At 38.8% G+C, this 21767-nt stretch overlaps 1 protein-coding gene across 3 annotated transcripts in view; it reads left to right on the top strand.

The window, feature by feature from the left end:
- The window catches only part of GPATCH2 (G-patch domain containing 2), a 201647-nt gene that overhangs the window by 159784 nt on the left and 20096 nt on the right, over positions 1-21767 (top strand). For all 3 annotated transcript variants that reach the window (XM_069544572.1, XM_069544573.1, XM_069544574.1), the window contains one exon: positions 19213-19301. In XM_069544572.1, coding sequence (XP_069400673.1) covers positions 19213-19301 — 89 coding nt within the window. The remainder of the gene's footprint in view (positions 1-19212; positions 19302-21767) is intronic.

The raw sequence follows: 21767 nt of genomic DNA, 5'->3' as shown, positions 1-21767 counted from the left end.
CAAAATCAAGTGTATCAGCAAACTAAGTGATGCTTTGTTTTAATTATTTAAAATGAGAATTACCAGGCTATGGTAGGAGAGATTTAATTTAAAACAAATTCTCTTTTGCATATAAAACTAATGATTAACACCATATTTTAAAGCAAGTTATATCAGTCAACATTTTGTGTACTTAATATTTACATTCCAAAATAATGGCTTGAAACTGCTTTTAAATGATAATTTTAAGAAATTATAATCCTTTATTATTTTTTTTCCAAACCTAAAATTAGCATTAGATTTTATAGTTCTAAAACAGTTTACTCAATCCTCCAGATAGAAAACTATCTTTCAGATTATTTTAATTCATTCATCAGTATGTGTGAATGAACAATTAGGAAGTATTCATATAGTCACTTTAATTTGAATCTATGCATTCCATATTTATTTAATTGAAATACATGTAATAGCAAATGTGTTCTAATTTTTTAAAAAATTCGATAGGTTCTAGGTAGAGGAAGTATTTAAAGTAGAATAATTGGAAACATCCCACATATGCAGCATGAATTCTTTCTAAAGAATTTAATTAATCTGTTTTTCTTTATATGTCCAAATTATTTATTTTAAAAAGGCGATATTCTCAGAACGTCAGTTCTGCCTTGTGTCCTTTTGGCATCCTAAAATTCTAAGCTACCTAGCCAAAATTTTAAACTAATGATTATAGAGAGTTGTTTTAAATTGTGATTACACCTAAAGAAAATTATCAGCAATTAGAATTTTGAGCAATTGCTTTTAAATTTAATGTGAATAACCCACACAGAAAAGAAAAAGGGGGTTGCCATTTGGAATATGTAATACGTTCAGGGCATGGTAAATAAAAAAGCAATCAAGTACTCTGGGGAAACATTCATTTTTACTTCCCTGTTTTCTTGGAATCTGATAGATAAGCTAGATATTTTCAAATGACTAAAAGTATACCCAGCCTCTCACCTCGGGATCAGCAGTTGAATTTGGCCGTGGTCACTAGTGATGAAGAACAGTTAGCATATGAAAGCTGTTGCAGTGACCTGTAGCTGAAATAAATTTGTCATCTGAAGTCCACTTCCTTAAAGACCAGTGTCTGTTTCGCGGTTGGCACTCTCCAAATTGGTCCTGTGATTAAATGGGCATGGACACCGAGCTAACCTTTAACTCCCAGAGATGGTTCCCCCAGGAAGTGGTGTTTGCACACGTGCAGGGCCACATCGCAACAGCTTGTAGCACTCCTGCGGCCTGCGTTAGAATTTCATTACAGGGACATTCGCGGGTCTGTTCATACGGTGCATATATGTGCCGGAATACTTCCCAGGACAGCAGGCACAGTCTTGATATAAAAGGATCAGTTAGGGAACTGATTCATAAAAGAATTGATATCAAAATTAATGTTTTAAACCAGCAGTATAGTAAGCAAAGCATCTACTTGATAATTTGTACCTTCCAATCTCCAGAATAAACCTAGTAAATCCATCTGCCACATAGAAAACACTTTCAATGTAAAATACTATTTTATGTCCATAGAACAGAAATTATATCCACTCTTATTTCTGAGATATGTAACTCTTCATAGTATAACAGGAATCATCCGCAATCTAAAAAATTTAATGCAAATGTAAGTAATTAGAATGTTTTAATGTTTCACCTAATAATTTATGAACAGGTTCATATATTAAACTATTAACTATCACTTTTTAGCTAATAGTAACGACCTTTCACTTCTAAGCCAATTTAAAAATAAATTCAAGTATCATAAAATGTCCCATAGAATTGGAACTATGTTTTTAAAAGACTCAATTTCTTCATAATCAGTGGTGTTATCCTTGCCCTTACTCTTTAGAAATATTTTTCCATCACTCCAGAGTGATTTGTTTGTATACTAAGATATTTGTGGGGAATTTACCTTTTGTTTATTTCATATACTTCTGATCAATTCCAACTCATGCCCAATTATATTACACTAAATTAACATAATTCAACAGATGTTGATATTTAAATGTTTTCTGGCATTCAAATCTTGGACAGCTGTCTTCGAGCTTGGGGAAAAGGCAAACATTTAGAGTTAAATGCTGAACATATGCTTAAATTACTAATTAGAAAGATGGAATAAAAACTATGCATTATCCTTTCTAAGGACAATAAACCTCAGAGAGGGATTTCTATAATCCTTTTATATCAAGTTATAGTCCTGGGTGTGTACAGACTAGATAACATGGACTTCATGGATAATTTTATTTAATTTCAGATTTGATCACTTAAAAATCATGAGGAGTCTCACTAATATGTGAAAAACCTATGATGACTTCATACTTGCAGTCTTAAGAGTTGAAAAGATGCCTTTGCACTTGCAATATCAAGATGGCAAAAGCAGTTTTTGACAATATTTTACTATGGAAAATGTCATCATAAGCAGAAATACAGAGGAAAATATAAACTGGCTTAGGTAATGTATCAACTGGCTTAGGTAATTACATGTGGCCAGCCTTGTTTCATCTTTATCTTATTTCAACTGAAATATGTCATTATATTTCTCTAAAACATAACAGTCTCAAAGAAATCCCATTGTACCATTATTGCATCTATTAAAAAAAGCAATAATTCTTTAATATATAAGAATATATATGTTTATGTGTGTTTAATTATAGCTGATATGCAGATAGCTCCACTTATTTTATAATCTCTTGTCTTACACATTGTTTGAATTGGGATCCAGATGAGATCTGTTAAAATATATATAATATATAACTTCCCATTGATTTATAAGCCCTCCTCCCCTTTCGTTTTTTCCTTGAATTTTTTTGTTTGAAGAAGTCAGCTTGTTTGTCCTATAAAGTTTCCCACATCTGAGGAATGTTGCTGATTTTATCCACATGGTGTCATTTAACCTCTTCCTCTGTCCCTTGCGTTTTCTGCTGTGGGTATTTCGAGCTAGAGAATCGATTTGATTCAGGTTCAGTTTTGCTGTTTTGTTTTGGCATAACTTCGAGGGATGGTGGCCTAGACTTCCCTCTCTATGCATCTCTCTCTCTCTGTGATTTATTAGTCATAAAGATCATCGCCCAAATTCATTCACTAAGGGTCATGGTATGGTGATGTGTTAATTCTGTCCTCACACTTTGGTTCATTAATTGGATTACTTCTGTTTCAAACTTAGCCCCTTCCAATACTTGATTACTCTGAGGTACAGATCACATAGGAAAAGCAAGATGAATACTTGCTCCTTTCCCTTTAGTTATCAGTTTTAAAAATTAATTGATTTCTTACACTTTCTAGAGGTGACTGGTGAAATTTTATTCTGTTTCTTTAACTCATTGATTTAAACAGATTTCATGTTTAAATACGTTTAACTCCATTTGTTATCGTCCTAATTGATATTAAATTGGCCCATCTTTGGGCGGTGGGAGGTTATTTAAATGGGTTCCTGAGTCTTTCCTTGCCAGGAGATTTTGCTTTCTTCTTTGCTGTCTGGTATGTTTATCTTTTCTAGGCTTTCTTGGACCTTTTCCAGCCTAGACCAAGAATCAATCATTTCTTTAAGAATTACTGATTCATTTACTGGGAAATAGTTTTAGAAACCACAGTCTGCATATGAGGGGTGTCATTATTTCTAGACATTTATCATGAAATGACTTAAAAATTTTTAACCTGTTGGCTTATCCTAGTAGTTCCAGTTCAAATGCAAGACTTCATTGTAAAATTTTCTGTCATTGATTTTAATGTCCTTTTTCAACAATAAAAATATTACCTCTAGTGACACCATAATAATTGTTCATTTTATTGATCATACCATACATGCATAATAGTCTCAGAATCACCATACTATCATGACCACTAATAAAATTATTACTGAAAATAGTTTAGGTGTTTTATTTTTTGTATTCTTTTTGTACCTACTATTATATTTCACTACAAATGCACAAATTCATGTATTTTAAAGTCACTTGAAATAGTTTCCAAGGATAGATATACTAATCCATAGTTAGTTTTAGAGACTGTTTTTGAAAATTATTTTTGTTTTATAATAATAGAAAAATTGTTACAGCTTCCACAATCAAATCTCATCAGGAAATTTCTTTCAAAGAAGTCTGACTTTTCCTCAGTTTTCACCACGTATTCCTACCTCCTCATACAGGTGGCTATTGCCTTTTTTTTTTTTTTTTAATGGTTTATCTTTCCTTTGGCTTTGTTTTTCTATTTTTAAGATCAGCAGAACTATCTTCCTTGCCCTATGTTTTCATTTCCTTTTTTCTCTCACTCTTACTGTCACTCCAATATACTGTTTGATTTCTAAGAAGGTTTATTTTTTCTAATAATTACCTTTATGTTAATATTTTTATATAATAACCACAGGTACATAATTTGTAGATACTGAGTACAAACTGTATTTTATTTTAACTCATTTAATTTCCATAGTTACCCTGTGAGATAGAGATTCTTATTATCCCCGTTTTGCATATGAGAAAACAGAGGAGTTAAATAACTTTCCCAGGTCAAATTGTAGATAATTTATACAACAGCCTTCATTGTTTTTCCCGCAAGTCTTCTCAGTTCAGTTCAGTTCAGTCGCTCAGTCGTGTCCGACTCTTTGCGAACCCATGAATCGCAGCACACCAGGCCTCCCTGACCATGACCAACTCCCGGAGTTCACTCAGACTCACATCCATCGAGTCCATGATGCCATCCAGCCATCTCATCCTCTGTTGTCCCCTTCTCCTCCTGCCCCCAATCCCTCCCAGCATCAGAGTCTTTTCCAATGAGTCAACTCTTTGCATGAGGTGGCCAAAGTACTGGAGTTTCAGCTTTAGCATCATTCCTTCCAAAGAAATCCCAGGGCTGATCTCCTTCAGAATGGACTGGTTGGATCTCCTTGCAGTCCAAGGGACTCTCAAGAGTCCTCTCCAACACCACAGTTCAAAAGCATCAATTCTTTGGCTTTCTTCACAGTCCAACCCTCACATCCATACATGACTACTGGAAAAACCATAGCCTTGACTAGATGGACCTTAGTCGGCAAAGTAATGTCTCTGCTTTTGAATATGCTATCTAGGTTGGTCATAACTTTTCTTCCAAGGAGTAAGCGTCTTTTAATTTCATGGCTGTAGTCACCATCTGCAGTGATTTTGGAGCCCAACAAAATCAAGTCTGACACTGTTTCCACTGTTTCCCCATCTATTTCCCATGAAGTGATGGGACCAGATGCCATGATCTTCGTTTTCTGAATGTTGAGCTTTAAGCCAACTTTTTCACTCTCCTCTTTCACTTTCATCAAGAGGCTTTTTAGCTCCTCTTTACTTTCTGCCATAAGGGTGGTGTCATCTGCATATCTGAGGTGATTGATATTTCTCCTGGCAATCTTGATTCCAGCTTGTGTTTCTTCCAGTCGAGCGTTTCTCATGATGTACTCTGCATAGAAGTTAAATAAGCAGGGTGACAATATACAGCCTTGACATACTCCAAGGCATATAAAAATTAACTTGACCATTTTCTCAAATCTAGTATCTTGTTTTTAAGAAAAACCACTGTCTTCTGAAATAGTAATTTTTTAGCATTATTTAGACTACTGATATATTATTTAGAGAAAAAGTGACATTTTGACTGATGACAGCTAATGTGACTTTTGTTTGATCATTTGGCATTTGTTTTCTGAAAATTAAAAAATTGTCAGGGCTTCCATGGTTTTCCAAAGAAATTGATTGTGTAAATCAGAAGAGGAAAGGATTTTTAGTTGCCATTAATTTCTGTTGACTATTTCTTCATGGACACTTAGAGGCGAGGGTCCTCCCAGATACAGAGGCAATAAACCTGATTTACCAAAATTTCATAAGATGTTTGGTTCAAAGATCTTGATGCAAAGCTAACCCTTGGTGTAGACTGATGCATTCCAAGTTTGCGAATATTTCAATTGAATTGAACTGGGAGAATCCTGAAGTACCCTCCCTCCTGAGTATTGAGCATTAGTGTTCCCATAGTCATCACAAGCGTCCCTAGTAGCTTGCCTAGCTCTGACAGTATATTTCACAGTCTAGTAAACATGTGCGAACAAGTCAGGTAGCTAAGTGGTAAAGAAGTCTCCTGCCAATGCAGGAGATGCAGGTTCGATCCCTGTGTGAGGAAGATCCCCTGGAGAAGGAAATGGCAACTCACTCCAGTATTGTTGCCTGGAAAATCTCACGGACAGAGGGGCCTAGTGGGCTGCAGTCCATGGGGTAGCAAAAGAATCTAACACAACTTAGCGACTAAAGAGTAGCAGCAGTAGCTGCAGAAATTTATGTTCAGGATGTTCATTCATCTGCCAGAAACTATCATGGAAGAGGAGTAACTGAAAGCGTTCTTTTCACAAAGTTACACTTAGTGAAATGCAAAATTATGTAGAAAGGTAAAACACTTTACCACAAGGTGCCTGTGTGTACTATAAAAGCTGGTTTCTGTGTACAAGCTTGATTTTGCAGACATTTATATCCCAGAGCCCAAGATATGGACCAAGTAAGTTTTCTAGTTTTCTATTTCCATAAGTAAACGTTTCTTTATTTTAGAATATTGATTATCATAACAACGAGTTACTCCAAAAACTCTGGCATGCCTTGGTAAATTTCATTCAATAACTGTTTAATAAATGCCCAAAGTATAAGGCTTGCAAGAACCAAAGGGATTTTACTTAATAAGTCAGATGTGGACGCCACCGCCTTCAAGGACTAAACAGTCTGGCTAGAGTATTAGCTCATGTACATATACATAGCTGTAGTTTAAGGTAGGAAACATTGTTTTCTCTGAGCAGTGGGAGATTATTCTGGCAGCGGCAATTAGAAAAGACTGCATAAAATGGAGGTGGCATTTCACATGGGTCATAGACTCTCAACTGCATTCTGTCAGTAGGCAATAATTTAACCTAAAATCAAGTAAGTTATATTAAATGGTAATGTTCAGTCGCTCCAGTCATGTATGACTCTTTGTGACCCTGTGGACTGTAGCCTGCCAGGTTCCTCTGTCCATGTGATTCTCCAGGCAAGAATATTGAGGTGGGTGGCCATGCCCCCTCCAGGAGATCTTTTGGACCCAGAGATAGAACCCACATCTCCTACATCTCCTACATTGCAGGTGGATTCTTTACCCACTGAGCCACCTGGGAAGCCCAAATGGTAATGTTGTCTGACATATTCCAAAGTAGTACATCTTTCAGAAGTATGAGACATTCTGACCCATTATTTAAAAATTCAGTCTTTATTACCTCCTCCTCAATTTGGAGGTAAAAGAGACAACCATATTTTCCTTGGCTTTTCCATATTCGTGCTCGGCCAATGTACATTACAGCATATAGAATTATGACATTACTTAAGTCCCCTCTCACCAAGCAAAGTCATGGAGCCTTCACAAAATCTAAGCTGCACTCAGTCTTAAGTCTGTATCAGCCAGCTCAGTCATGCCAGTGAATTGTAGACTCTACTGAACGACCAAAACCTCTCAGCTTCAGGAGCTGCCTTGGAAAGGGATCTACATTTGATTCCATCTCTTCATTAGAGCAGTAACTTTCTGACTACAGCTGCAATGAAATCCAGAATTATATCTATAAAAAAATTATGATCAGGCACTTTCCCACTGAATTTAATCATCAATTTAGTTGATAAACTGATTAATTCAGTCAAACAGGCAGCTCCATTTTTTTTTCTCTAGAGAATTTAAAATAATTGTGATTGGACAGATTGGTTGGATTTATCAACACTCGCTGCTACGAGGAGACAGCCCCTCCTCCCTCTCCTTCCTATGGCCCAGCTCCTGCCATGTTGAATTGCTTACAGAGCCCCAGATACAGGATCTCGTGTGTGCATCTCAAGGCATCTGTGCCTCTTCAGATGTCTTCTCCCAGCAGGGGGCCTGGAAGGCCTTACATGCTGGTTTGGAATTCTCTTTGAATATTGAGGGGAAATCATTTTCCCACATGATCAGTAGACTTTAACCCGTAGCAAATGAAAGCCATATCTTTTTTATTTCTCAGTCCTGTTTTATGGCATAGGGCATGACATGCATTACATTTTCAGTAGATGCTTATTAAATGGAGTATAATAAACTAAGTTGAATGAGATACTATGGTATAGGGAAAAAAGTAATTCTTTTGAGGCAAGCATTTCTTAGTTCAAATATGAGGGCTTTACTTTTCATTTACGTGATCTTTGATAAATAACGTTTCTGTGGATCTCAGGTTCTTCAGACCTATATCAGGTTTATGTGACGATTAAACAAGATAAAGTATGTGAAAATATTTGGCATAGCACCCCATATATAACTGAAACAGTCAATAAGCTTGGATGTTCCTGGTAATTTAGATAATAAATTCTATAAGACTTAAGAACCCAACATGTGTTCAAAATAATTTTTAAGATAATAAAATATATTCTCTGTCCTGCCCTTTTCACTCCATTATTCCCTAAAGCTAGTAAAAGAAAGAAACTCAGCACTTACGTTCCAGAATGCTACTGAACTAAAAGCTCCATTTAGAGTCAGAAATCATCAAATAGGACAATAGGTAAAAAGTCAGTTCAGTAAACAAATTCAAATATATATGGTATTGGATGAAGTAGATCTGAAAATGAAAAGTGTGTGGACTTCACTTTTAAAAGTTAAGAATGTTATGAATACTCAGTATTAATCACTAAAAATGGCAACTATCAAATACCATCCTGGGAAGCATTTCATAGTGTCTGATCAGAGAGGGAATGTGGGATTCTATCTGCATCTATAGTCTGATCTGATGGGTCCTTTATGTCAGATGCAAGATGCTATCAAGAGTAGACCCATATCTCATTGCATTTAATGGAGACATCTAAAAGAATCATTTATTTTGAGTAAGTCTCTCTCTCTTGAGTGTCAATACTAGCTTGATCATTTTTTGAGGGAATTAGAGTAATCTTATTGTTGACTCTATACTAAATATCAGTGCAATTGCAATCAGATTCCAGAAATACATAGTTATAGCTAGGAATCAAGTAAATCAAATCAGTATCAGTTTACTAAGGGCCTACTATCTCATAGATAGCTTCCCTGATAACTCAGTTGGTAAAGAATCTGCCTGCAATGCAGGAGATCCCGATTCTATTCCTGGATTGAGAAGATCTGCTGGAGAAGGAATAGGCAACCCACTCCTGTATTCTTGGGCTTCCGTTGTGGATCAGCTGGTAAAGAATCCACCTACAATGCGGGAGACCTGGGTTTGATCCCTGGGTTGGGAAGATACCCTGCAGAAGGGAATAGCTACCCACTCAAGTATTCTGGCCTGAAGAATTCCATGGACTGTATAGTCCATGGGGTCACAAAGAGTTGGACACGACTGAGCAACTTTCACTGTGGTGTGAGGAATAAAAGAATATTCCAAGGTGCCTCAAATATCATAGATTCTGCTTGAAGAGACAATATCAAAATTTGAACTCAGGTGAAATAAATTTTCCGCAATTTCCCCAAAGCGGTGGCCTGCTACTATAGCTATGTGGGTTTATTACATCGTATAGTACTTTCTGATTCATGTGTGTCTCCTACATTAGGCTATGAGCCCCTCTATGTAGGAGTTGTCTTATTCTTTGTGTTTCGTTTAGTGTTGTGAATTAACATGATTCACACTCAAGTTTTGTTAATTGTTAAATGAGTGTTTTTGAGTGAATTTAAATAACAGTTCAAGAAAGTGTTATCCTAAAAGAAATGCATGATTGATTGCCAAATGAAATGTTGAGGCAACAGTTGTTACCATAGTTTGATTTGTTTTAGTCCAGTAAACATTTGTCCTGTTTCTCAGAGATGACAGAGGCAAAGCTAGGTTCTGCAAATTAGACATGGCGCTTGGCCTCCAGTTTCCAGTTGTATATTTAACTGACATCTGCTCTAATCTGAAAGCTTGAGGCCATACCATAGGATACGTGTAATGACAGAGACACACACAGATGGGTAAAAAAGATATAAATAAAAAGCACTTGGAAAAATAATGAGCTTAGGAAAGTTTGAAGAAGAGAAAAAACATTTAGATTTAAATGCAGGGAGAACTTTGAAGGGAGAAAGGGTAGGCTCTCAGAGATGGTGGAATTAGGAACCATGAAAAGGAAACTTGTTCAAGTGGGTAGAACCCATTGTCTCATGTGTTAGCTCATATACACAGACCTGGTGACTGGCACTTCTTAAAATCTGAAGAAATTAAACAAATATGGGACGGATGATGGCAGTGCCAGGGAAGCTAAGATGTGGCAGCAGTTCTCCCAAATAGAAATTTAGAAACCTTCCTGAATAATTTGTTCTCTGAAAAGATTGACTTTCCTCCCAATGTGAGAATGTCCTCACTCACATACACTCAGAACATTCTAATATCTACCTGAATTGCATAAAATCACCCCCGCCACCTTTCAGGTACCATTTGTTTAGAATAATGAAGAGGTAAAAAAAGAATAATAAGAAGAAGCATTTAAATGAGCTGTTTAGGGATATAGAAGTGATATCACCGGAATCACAGACCCTCAAGGCGTTAGCTAAAGCACGGAACACACAGTGGAGAAGCGAGTCATCTTTGAAGTGGGAAGTACCGAGATGGCCAAGAGAAAGTCCGTGGATGTGGGCTGACCTGAGAAAGTCAGTGGGCTTCTAAGTCACAAGAGGCTCAGAGGTTTTTAATGAGTTTTTGAAATGAAAATGAGCGCTTTATTCTTACATGCTGTGACACCTTTAAAGCCAGCAGAATCACTCTAAGGAAAAATTTAGCTTTCCTATTAACTACCCAGAAAATTCCTACTTGTTATTTAGAAATGACCTTGATTTATACCCTTATTATATTGATATTATCTTTATCACATTGACAGTGTTGAGATGAAAGGAGCTTGTACTGCCGCGTGTGTATTTCGTGTCTGTTTCCTGACACTCTACACCAGGCATTCTCCTAGCGACCTACCATCATGCCCCCTGTGCTGTGAGATCCTGGGTAAATTACTTTACTTCTCTGTGCCCTGGGCCTTTTATCTGTTAAGCGGAGATGATAATAATAGTAAATTGAACAGCTGACAGTTTTCAGTTGCTTACTGTGGGCAGGCTTTGTACCAAGTGTTTTTACACAATCTTTAAATAAAATCTTCAAGAAACCTTTGAGGTAAATAATCTAATCACAGCTCTTGAAGGTAAGGAAATTGCGGCCAAGGGAGCTTAAGTAACATGCCAGAGGTTAGGAAAAGTCCTTCTCAGACCTTGACAAGATATGGTAATAAGTTGGCTCTTCGAGAGAACTAGTTGGGAAAACAGAAATGGTGGTGTCAGACGTTAGGGTTAGTTGAGGACTCAAGCAGATCAGGCCAACAGAACCAAAGCTTCATCTAATACTTCAGCTTCCACAGTGGGAAAAGTTCCACCTGCCTTTGGCAAAGAAATACCTCCAGCTGCCAAAACCACCTGCATGGATTAACCCTGTTGTTTGCTGTTTTCTGATTCATCTCATTATAATCTGTAGTTTTTTGTTCCATGCTCATTGTAAAAATAAAGTCCAACATAAACGACAGGCATAGAGAAGACAGTTTCCAGCCAATGGGAGATAATCGTCACCAGTATTTGTTGCATGGTTTCCATACTTTTCAGCAAACACTTTTGCATGGTCATTGGCTTGGAGATATTAATTTAGTTACCATGAAGATGGAGAAGGAAATGGCAACGCATTCCAGTATTATTGTCTGGAGCATTCCATGAACAGTGGAGCCTGATGGGCTACACAATCCATGGGGTCACAAAGAGTCGGACATGACTGAGTGACTAACACACACACACACACACACACCATGAAGAAAAATAAAACAGGATGAGAAGTTGGAGAATGAAGGGGGTTGCTTTTCAGATAGAACATATCCATAGAAATTTGGATAAAGCTTTTTTTTTCTTTTAGTTACATTATTAATTCTATTCTTTGTGATACTGTAAGTAGAAAAGGTGGCCTATGTGTTTAGAATATTTTAAACATTCCACAGAAATTTTAAGATAGGTATTTTCTATTTTAGATGATGAATACTAGTTTGGTATCAGTCTATGGTGTTTGGTATTAATGTCTCCATTAATAGTTCAGAATCAGTTAGGAACCATGGATCCTCTTACTAAAAAAGTACCCACATTTTGCATTTGGTTTCATGCGGCTCCTGGCCCACCTGAACAGTGAAAGTCGTTCAGTCATGTCCGACTCTTTGTGACCCCTGTGGCCTTCCAGGCTCCCCTGTTCATGGAATTCTCCAAGCAAGAATACTGGAGTGGGTTTCCATTCTCTTCTCCAGGGGATCTTCTCAACCCAGGGATCAAACCCCGGTCTCCTGCGGTGCAGGCAGCTTCTTTACCATCTGAGCCGCCAGGGAAGCCCTGAAGGCTCCCACTATCTCCTCCATGTCCCCACCTCCCCTTCTCTTCCCCCCATCCCCCATTCACTACAGTTCATCCATACTTGCTCTCCTCTGAGGACCCTGGAGAGTCCTTAGCTGGCAAGGCAGTGACATTGGTCCCTGAGTTCCCTGGAAACCCCTGACACACAGCTTCCATCCCTCAAGGAGCTTCAGAGGGGAAGCCTTTATTGGCCTATAACCTGGCACGGAGGAAACACATAGGAAACAGTGCCGGCAGCAGCCGCCAGTTACCTGGGTATAGCAGAATAAAGCAGATTGGGCAGAAGTAGGTGTGGACTTGACCTCTCAGAAGAGATGGAAGAGGCACAGATAGCACAGATTCTTCAGAAGCTGTTGGGAACTGCACACTGGCAGGCAGGTCACTGTATCCAAGGGCTGGAGCCTTTGACCACAGGTAACCTGAGGTTGATGGATGCAGAGTAAAGAGCCTCCCAAGCAGGTAGGTAGTGGGGTAGCAGGCATGGGGACCAGGAGTAGCTGATGCTTGAAGAACGTCAGCCCACAGTGTTAGAGAGGGACCTGGTGACTAGATCCAGTTTAGCATCTGGGGCAGTCTGGGCAATGACCTAAAATATCAGAAGGTTTATAATAATGCAGGGTGTGTCCAGAATTAAGCAAGGGTTCGATTCCCAGGACACAAGCATTGCATTCGGTGCACTGAATTGTAACTTAACATCCCCCTCGCTGAAGTCAGGATCGTTCCAAAGGGAAGGGAAATGGGCTTGAGATGGGCTAGGGTGTCACATGACCAAAGAAATGAGAGAGAAGGTGCCAGAGCCAAAACCGATCAGGGTGTGAAGGACATACCGAATGCAAAGGGTTTTCATGCGCAAGATGAGGCTTTGAAATTAAACCATGAAGAACAGGGATGTAATGTGATCCTAGAAGTTACGAAATAAATTTATGTTCAACAGTACTTGACATTGTGCATATTGGCACAGAAGGGAAAGAGCTAGATACTGATGTTTACTTGTTCAGTTAATACGCTGAGACATACTGACACCAAATAAAGGGGAATGGAGGGTAATTTGGATCTAGCAGGGGGTTCACACAGGGCTGGGTTTGCACTGCTTGCTCCTCCAGTGACACCACAGACCCGCTTCATCTCTGTGCAGCTGATGCCCTGTCCAGCCTTATATTTTTCTAACTGACAGTGAGTGTTCTTGCCAAATGCCAGGGCCCATAGTCACATCTGTTTGTCTCTCTCTGCAGCTTGTCTGAGGCTGCTCGGGAACACATTTTATCCAGGGGGCAGCTTTCAGGAGGCCTAATTCTCTGAAAAGCTCTATTTGTAAATGCATGTACCGCAAAGGGACAAGTTGTTATTGTCTTTCCTTTTAATATTATTGTGTTTGACACTGCCTGTTTCAGCCCTTGTCAAAAGCCAGGTTCTCAGGTCCTCCCTAAGATTTTTTGTTTCTGCTTTGTGTTTGTTTGTTTGTTTTACTTTTTTTCCCTGTGGATAAAATGCCCCATTTCCTCCCACCACCTCACTTAAAAGGATGATAGCAATCTGCTAGATTTAAAATGAATAACCAACAAGGACCTGCTGTACAGCACAGGGACCTCTGCTCAATGTTATGTGGCAGCCTGGATGGGAGGGGAGTTTGGGGGAGAATGAATTCATGTACATGTATCCCTGAGTCCCTTCACTGTGCCCCTGAAACTATCACAACAGTGTTAATTGGCTATACTCCGGTACAAAATAAAGTTTTAAAAAGATTTTTAAAAAAGAGAGAAATGATGAGATAAACCAAGTGAAGTCTGTTTCAAAAGCAAAACAAAATGAAAAGATTTTTTTGTGAGCTCTGCTTTTGGATATTTAACAGGAAAATTTTCAGCATGAGTACAATGGGAAATGATGTTTCAAATCATAACTCAGTGGACTTTGCTTATTTAATCCATCACAGAAAAGCGTTATTTCTTTATCCTTTCCACTTAAAGATACATGTGTGTCTACACCTAATATTTTAAGGTGTCATTAGTCGCAAAGTGATCAGGTTCTGACTTTTCTCCTCGCTTTTCCACCCAAGCCAAGGCTCTAACTGAAACAGATAGACTGATAGAGCTGATTGGCAATTTCCTTACAAAAAGAGCTTAACATTTTTGAACAATTTTGAGTCTGTTCATAGGACAGTGTATGGTCATTTTTCAAAACACCACAGCAGAAAAACAAACAAAACCCCAAAATTGCCGGCTAACACCTTGAATAATAATCCGTGTGTTCTGCTTTGCAAAGACAAATGACTCATTTAGGCTAAAGCAACTAGGCTGCCTTTGAGATGTTCATTGATTTTTAAATTAAAAAATAACTGCTCTGTTTTACATTAAGAGTGACAACTAAATAACGGAGTAGACCTTACTTAGTGTTATTTGTAGCAACTCTATTGCACCTCTCTGAAGGGGGGTGGGGAGGGGGACATGCTTCAACAAGGTAATCTTAGTGATCAATAATCCCGATCTCTCAATGTGCTGTAGCAGGTAGTCAATTCTTGATAGAATTACTGAAATACAGCTGGCTGTTTTTCTCATGGCTCAGGTCTTTGGGTTCAGTGTACTGACTTTATTAACTTTATTCTCCTTGAAAGGTTTGTCTCTTTTACTTTATGTAGCTATGTTGGGGGTAGGGGAGGGGAGCTGAAGGAAAACAATCTATCCCACTTGTTCTGTAAAGACACCCACAAAGGGAATTGAGGGCCCAGCAGATGAGAAAAAGGCTTAGAAGAGGGCGTTGTTCTTGAGATTTGTTTTTCGCTCTCTTTGCAAGCAGACCTTCCTAACAAATTTGAACAGTGTAAAAAACTTTAAAGTTTTAAAGGAAATATTGACTTGGGAGAGTGATTTTTTCAAACAATTAGAAGACTCCAGTTCCATACCACTAGTACAAGAATACTGTAAGTAGAAGTCAGCCTTCTTAAGAGTCACAAAGAGCAACTATTAATACTATGTATCAGACCCTCAAATATTTCTTCTAATGATTTCTAAAAAGGCATTTCTTAAAAAGGACTCCCTTGGCTAATTTTTTTAAAGTGCAGTTTGAACTTTAAATCTAAAAATAATCAAAAACAAGCTTAGTTTTTCAAATAATCCAGAATTAGAACTTTTCATTGACTGCCTTCCTACCCCTGCCCACCTCTTCACTCAGACATGTTCACACAAAGAAGCTTCACTGTGTGGCCATTTGATATTATTCTTCATTATAACAGGGACTAATACCTTGGGAGGAGCTATGTGTCTGAACTACCCGTAAACCTGGTTACCCTCCCAACCCCAGTTCATCAGCATCCCATGAATCTGACCAGCTTTCTTCTGCTCTATGACCTTTCAAGACTCTGCTGCTGCTGCTGCTAAGTCACTTCAGTCGTGTCCAGCTCTGTGTGACCCCATAGACAGCAGCCCATTAGGCTCCCCCATCCCTGGGATTCTCCAGGCAAGAACACTGGAGTGGGTTGCCATTTCCTTCTCCAGTGCATGAAAGTGAAAAGGGAAAGTGAAGTCACTCAGTCATGTTCAACTCTTTGAGACCCCATGGACTGCAGCCTTCCAGGCTCCTCCCTCCATAGGATTTTCCAGGCAAGAGTACTGGAGTGGGGTGCCATTTCATGACTCTACATCAGCTATAAAATCCAGACGGCTTCCCGGGACATGTATGACACACACGGCCCATGGTCCAGCCCAGTGTTCTTCCATCATGTGAGACAGGCCCTTCTGCACACTGCTCCCCAGACATCTTGAAGTTACTCATAATTCTCAGAACAGAGCAAACTCTTTACCATTTAGGAATACTTTCAGCAATCAGTATAGAAAACCTGTCCAGCAGTGGCTTAATTTAAGAATATTCATTACGTTTTAACTGGAGGATCAGAAGTATAGAGTCCGTGGGTTGGTTTTTGTGGCTCGCTCAGCGAAGGGCCACACTGCAGAATTCAGATTCCCACTTTATTCCTGACTCTAGAATGTTTCTTTCCCCTCCTCCTCAGCTGGTCCTGGTGTCAGAGCCTCTCAGGTACATACTGTGCGCAAGGTCAGCTACTCCAGTTGTTTTTCTAGGGGGGAGGTTCCAAGAGGGATCAAAGATGTTGGAGGATAATGTACCAAAAGATGAAGTCAGGTCTCTCTTACAGATATAAAATGAATACGCTTTTGAGATTTTCTTTAACTCATCGATTAATGAGGGAACCGGGCAGATGTTATAATGGGCTCAAAGAAAAATGAAAGACGCACACGTGTATGTGAAGTAAGGAAGACTGGATAACTGTGCAGATGGATACAGACTGGCTTTTCCCACAGGAGGAGGATTATCCTTCCCTAGGACAGAATTCATCTGTATAACTACAGACGAGAATTATTCTCTGTTGTCTTCAGTTATCTGTTACTTAGCGCCCACAGACTCAGAATCACGTGACCAGAAAGGTGTACCCTATAGTTTTCTACTGAAGCACAGATTTCTTTTCCCTACAAAGAAAAATGATATATTCAATAAACACGTTTAGGTTTGTCATAAGGACTAAGTGCCGTAATCTCTAATAATATTAAGAAAGTTCATTGTGCCTGCCACTCCCACTGCTGTTCCTAATTATTTTATATACTTACGACTTAATCTCCTCACTTGGATTTAAAACTCTTCCAGTAATAAGAACTAAGCATTCCATTTCCCTTTGTTATCTTCCACCTCCTTTTTCCTACTCTTCTCATTTCACCCCCTCTATAAGGTCTTATGCTAAGTCAGTAGTGGATACTAATAACTGCTTGACAAATAAGTGAATTCATTAATTTTTTATAAAAATGATGCTGGCTTTATAAAAAGGACATAATTTTCAATTTTTACAATTTCTATATAGTTTTTTTTTATTTTTTTTTTAGTTTTTTATTTTTTTAATTTTAAAATCTTTAATTCTTACATGCATTCAAAAAAAATAGCTATGATTGTAACTATTTTTTTTCTTGGCAATATGAGCCAAAACCCATACCTCAAAATCCAATAAAGGGATTTGCCTGGCGGTCGAGTGGTTAAGACTCTGCCCTGCCAATGCAGGAGGTGTGCATTCAATCCCTGGTTGGGAAACTAACATCCCACATGCTGTACAGCACAGTCAAGAGATAAAAGATTTTTTTTTAAAGCAATAAAAATACCACAGTTATGCATGTTCAGAAACACTTCAACATATATATGTGTGTGTATATACATATTTCTGGAGAAGGCAATGGCACCCCACTCCAGTACTCTTACCTGGAAAATCCTATGGAGGGAGGAGCCTGGAAGACTACAGTCCATGGGGTCACTGAGGCTCGGACATGACTGAGCGACTTCACTTTCACTTTTCACTTTCATGCGTTGGAGAAGGAAATGGCACCCCCTCCAGTGTTCTTGCCTGGAGAATCCCAGGGACGGCGGAGCCTGGTGGGCTGCCATCTATGGGGTCGCGCAGAGTCAGACACAACTGAAGTGACTTAGCAGCAGCAGCAGCAGCATACATATTTCTGCAAAGTTATTCATTAGTTGAGTGAACTAATTTTTTAAGTATTTTAATAATTATATTTATTCCATAAAAGAGGACCAGTATGTACTCAATACAAAATGGAAGTAAAAACTAGATAAATATTTACCCACTTGTTTTTACCTATATTGATAGATTATATACCCTTTGGATTAGCCAGATCACTAATTGTACTTTGTGTGTTATAGATAGACTCTATATATCAAGTAATTTAACTCTCCAACTCCAATTTTTTATTATATCTAAATACCTGGGTGTAAATGTATATTTTTTTAAATTTTTTTACCTGAATTAATTTTTTCCTTTTACATTTTTCTCTAAAATATCTAGTTTTCAAATCGGACCCTATAAAACTGCAGGATACTACCACATATTTTTCTGAATTACTAAAATGTCATGTTTCCTGATAAACTTGCTTTATTTATTTCTGCTTCATGACCCCTAGACACCATCCTAACCCCATGTCAGGGATTATAATCCAGAAAATTAACACAAGAGTCCCCTATAGCCTGAAATTTTTGAAGGCTTTAAAATTTTTTCCATCTTATTAGTTTGTCTTCATTTCCAATTGAACCATTTCTAATTGTACTAAAACTCTTAAATTTAGGAGTCCATGGTTAAACAAAAAAACCTAATTCGGACTTACTCCAAGAAAAACAGAAGGTCTGCTTCACAGTTCTTATAAATCATGTCTTTACAAAGGTAATCCAATATCATGTTAGCCTGTCTAGTATCAGTAGACCAGCATTAATGCATTCAAATTATGTTTCCTCACCTAGCTAATAAATAACTAAAGAATTCTAATCATGTGAATTATAAGGAAGAACATCACTGTTTCCTTCTATCTACGTAAAATGTTTTAAGAGAATTCACTGCCATATAATATCCTAAAAGAAATTGATCATCCTTTTCCTGTAATAAATGTTGTTCTGACGGTAAAGCATTAGTAACCAATTGATAACCTAGCAACAATATTGTGATCTCTTTAGATAATTAATCTTAGCTATTTTCCTGTCAGAAGCAACAGTGCTTGATTTTATGTTGAGCCAGAAAGATTGCCAGTTTTGAAAATTAAAAAGCATTCCTTTTATATTATTCATTCCAGTAACAATTTATGATGGCGCATTTAGCGGCTGAACGCTTGTCAACAAACGTAATTATGTTTCGATATAAACAAGATTGGTGGTTTGGCTAGGCTGCTCCATCTTTGTTGAGAATGTTTTGATTTAGGTTCAGATTATACAAGCTGTGTATTTATGTGTCATTTTTTTCCTCCTTTGTTAATAGTTTTTTCTGATAATTACTTGTAGGCAAACAAGCATGCATTTAGGATCTCTGTGCACAGGAGATATCAAACGGAGAAGAAAAGCCGCACCTTTGCCTGGACCTACAACAGCAGGTAAAAGAAAGAGGGCTCGGGGCAGAGCACACATATAAACTTTATACATCATCAAGAGTGAAACACGGATAATCCTTAACTTGCACTGAGGAAGAAGCACACTTCTAAGAAACCAGTAAAGCAAATCATTTGCCTTTGGTGTCAGGATGTATTGAGTGTTCCTTTCGGACAGCCAATCACTAAAGTACTTACTTGCTGTTGTTGTTTAGTTGCTAAGTCCTGTCCAAATCTTACAACGCCATGGACTGTAGCCCACTACACTCCTCTGGCCATGGGATTTGTCAAGCAAGAATACTAGAGTGGGTAGCCATTTCCTTCTTCAGAGGATCTCTCCAACCCAGGGATCAAACCTGCATCTCCTGCATTGGCAAGCGGATTCTTTACTACTGAGCCCAAGTATTTCCTACACACTTGCACGCTGGAGCTTCTCAGGTGGTGCTAGTGGTAAAGAACCCAGCTGCCAGTGCAGGAGGGGCAGGATCAATCCCTGGGTCGGGAAGATGCCCTAGAGAAGGGCACAGCAACACACTCCAGTATTCTTGCCTGGAGAATTCCATGGACAGAGGAGCTTGGTGGGCTAAAGTCCATGTGGTCACAAAGAGACAGACATAACTGAAACAACTTAGCACGTACACACACATACCTGCAAAACTTTGAGGTTTTAGAATTTGGTTTTGTTTGAGGTATTGTAGAATACAGAAACTTCAAAGGCTGTCTTTGGCTTCAAGAAAATTATAGACTTGGAAAAACAAAGCATAAATAGATGAAAAGGCAGATAACCCCAGAAGAAATTAATAATAATTCTTTCTAAAGTACTGAAGCACTCTCAAAACACAAGACCCATGTTTCAGTAGATGGCAGCCTGGCCATGAATGCAGCAGTCTGGTTCCTAGACCCAGTTCTGCAGCAATCTTAGATTGATCTTTCCTTACTTAGACAAGTTAGAATTCGAATAAAAAATCTCTCATCATTTCCACCTCAAAATGCATGTCGTTCGAATGAGTGTAGCATAGGGAAAACCACGAGTGTTGAGCCAAGACAAGACACTAGATCAGAGGGAACAGGAGGCCTTCCTGAAAGAAAGCAAAGACCTAAGCATGGTTGGGATGGATATAAATAAGATTAGCGTGTATTACAAGGTCACATGCAAGAGCAGTGGTAAGGGAGGCAGAGATGAAGACCTGTGATAGGAGGCAGCCAACTGGTTATTAAAGTATAGACACCTCCATGGGAATAAGGGCTTCTCTAGTGGCTCAGTCGGAAAGGAATCTGCCTGCAGTGCAGGAGACCCAGATTTGATCCCTGGGTAGGGAAGATCCCTTGGAGAAGGGAGTGGCTACCCACTCTGGTACTATAGCCTGGAGAATTCCATCGACAGAAGAGCCTGGTGGGCTGCAGTCCATGGGATCACAAAGAGCTGGACACAACTGTGCAACTAACTTTCACTTTCAGTTCAGTTCAGTTCAGTCGCTCAGTCGTGTCTGACTCTTTGCAACCCCATGAACTGGCATGCCAGGCTTCCCTGTCCATCACCAACTCCCGGAGCTTAGACAAACTCATGTTTGTTGAGTCAGTGATGCCATCCAACCATCTCATCCTCTGTCGTCCCCTTCTCCTCCTGCCCTCAATCTTTCCCAGCATCAGGGTCTTTTCCAATGAGTCAGTGCTTTGCATCAGGTGGCCAAAGTATCAGATTCAGTTTCAGCATCAGTCCTTCCAATGAATATTTAGGACTGATCTCCTTTAGGATGGACTGGTTGGATCTCCTTGCAGTCCAAGGGACTCTCAGTAGCCTTGTCCAACAACACAGCTCAAAAGCATCAGTGCTTTGGCGCTCAGCTTTCTTTATAGTCCAACTGTCACATCTGTACATGACCACTGGAAAAACCAGAGCTTTGACTAGACAGACCTTTGTTGGCAAAGTGATGTCTCTGCTTTTTAATATGCTGTCTAGATTGGTCTTAACCTTTTGCCCAAGGAGCAAGCGTCTTTTAATTTCATGGCTGCAGTCACCATCTTCAGTGATTTTTCAGTGCCCCCCCAAAAAAGTCTCTCACTGTTTCGACTGCTTCCCCATCTATTTGCCATGAAGTGATGGAACTGGATGCCCATGATCTTAGTTTTCTGAATATTGAGCTTTAAGCCAACTTTTTCACTCTCCCCTTTCACTTTCTTTGCTTTCTGCCATAAGGGTGGTGTCATCTGCATATCTGAGGTTATTGATATTTTTCCCAGAAATCTTGATTACAGCTTGTGCTTCATCTTGCCCAGCATTTGGCATGATGTACTTTGCATCTAAGTTAAATAATCAGGGTGACAATATATAGCCTTGATGTACTCCTTTCCCGATTTGGAACCAGTTTATTGTTCCATATCCAGTTCTAACTGTTGCTTCTTGACCTGCATACAGATTTCTCACAAGGCAGGTCAGGTGGTCTGGTATTCCCATCTCTTTAAGAATTTTCC

The sequence above is a fragment of the Ovis canadensis genome, chromosome 12 (genome assembly GCF_042477335.2).
Source record: "Ovis canadensis isolate MfBH-ARS-UI-01 breed Bighorn chromosome 12, ARS-UI_OviCan_v2, whole genome shotgun sequence".
Classification (NCBI taxonomy): Eukaryota; Metazoa; Chordata; class Mammalia; order Artiodactyla; family Bovidae; genus Ovis; species Ovis canadensis.
Note: the sequence above shows the minus strand (reverse complement) of the source record. Positions and strands in the feature narration are given on the sequence as shown.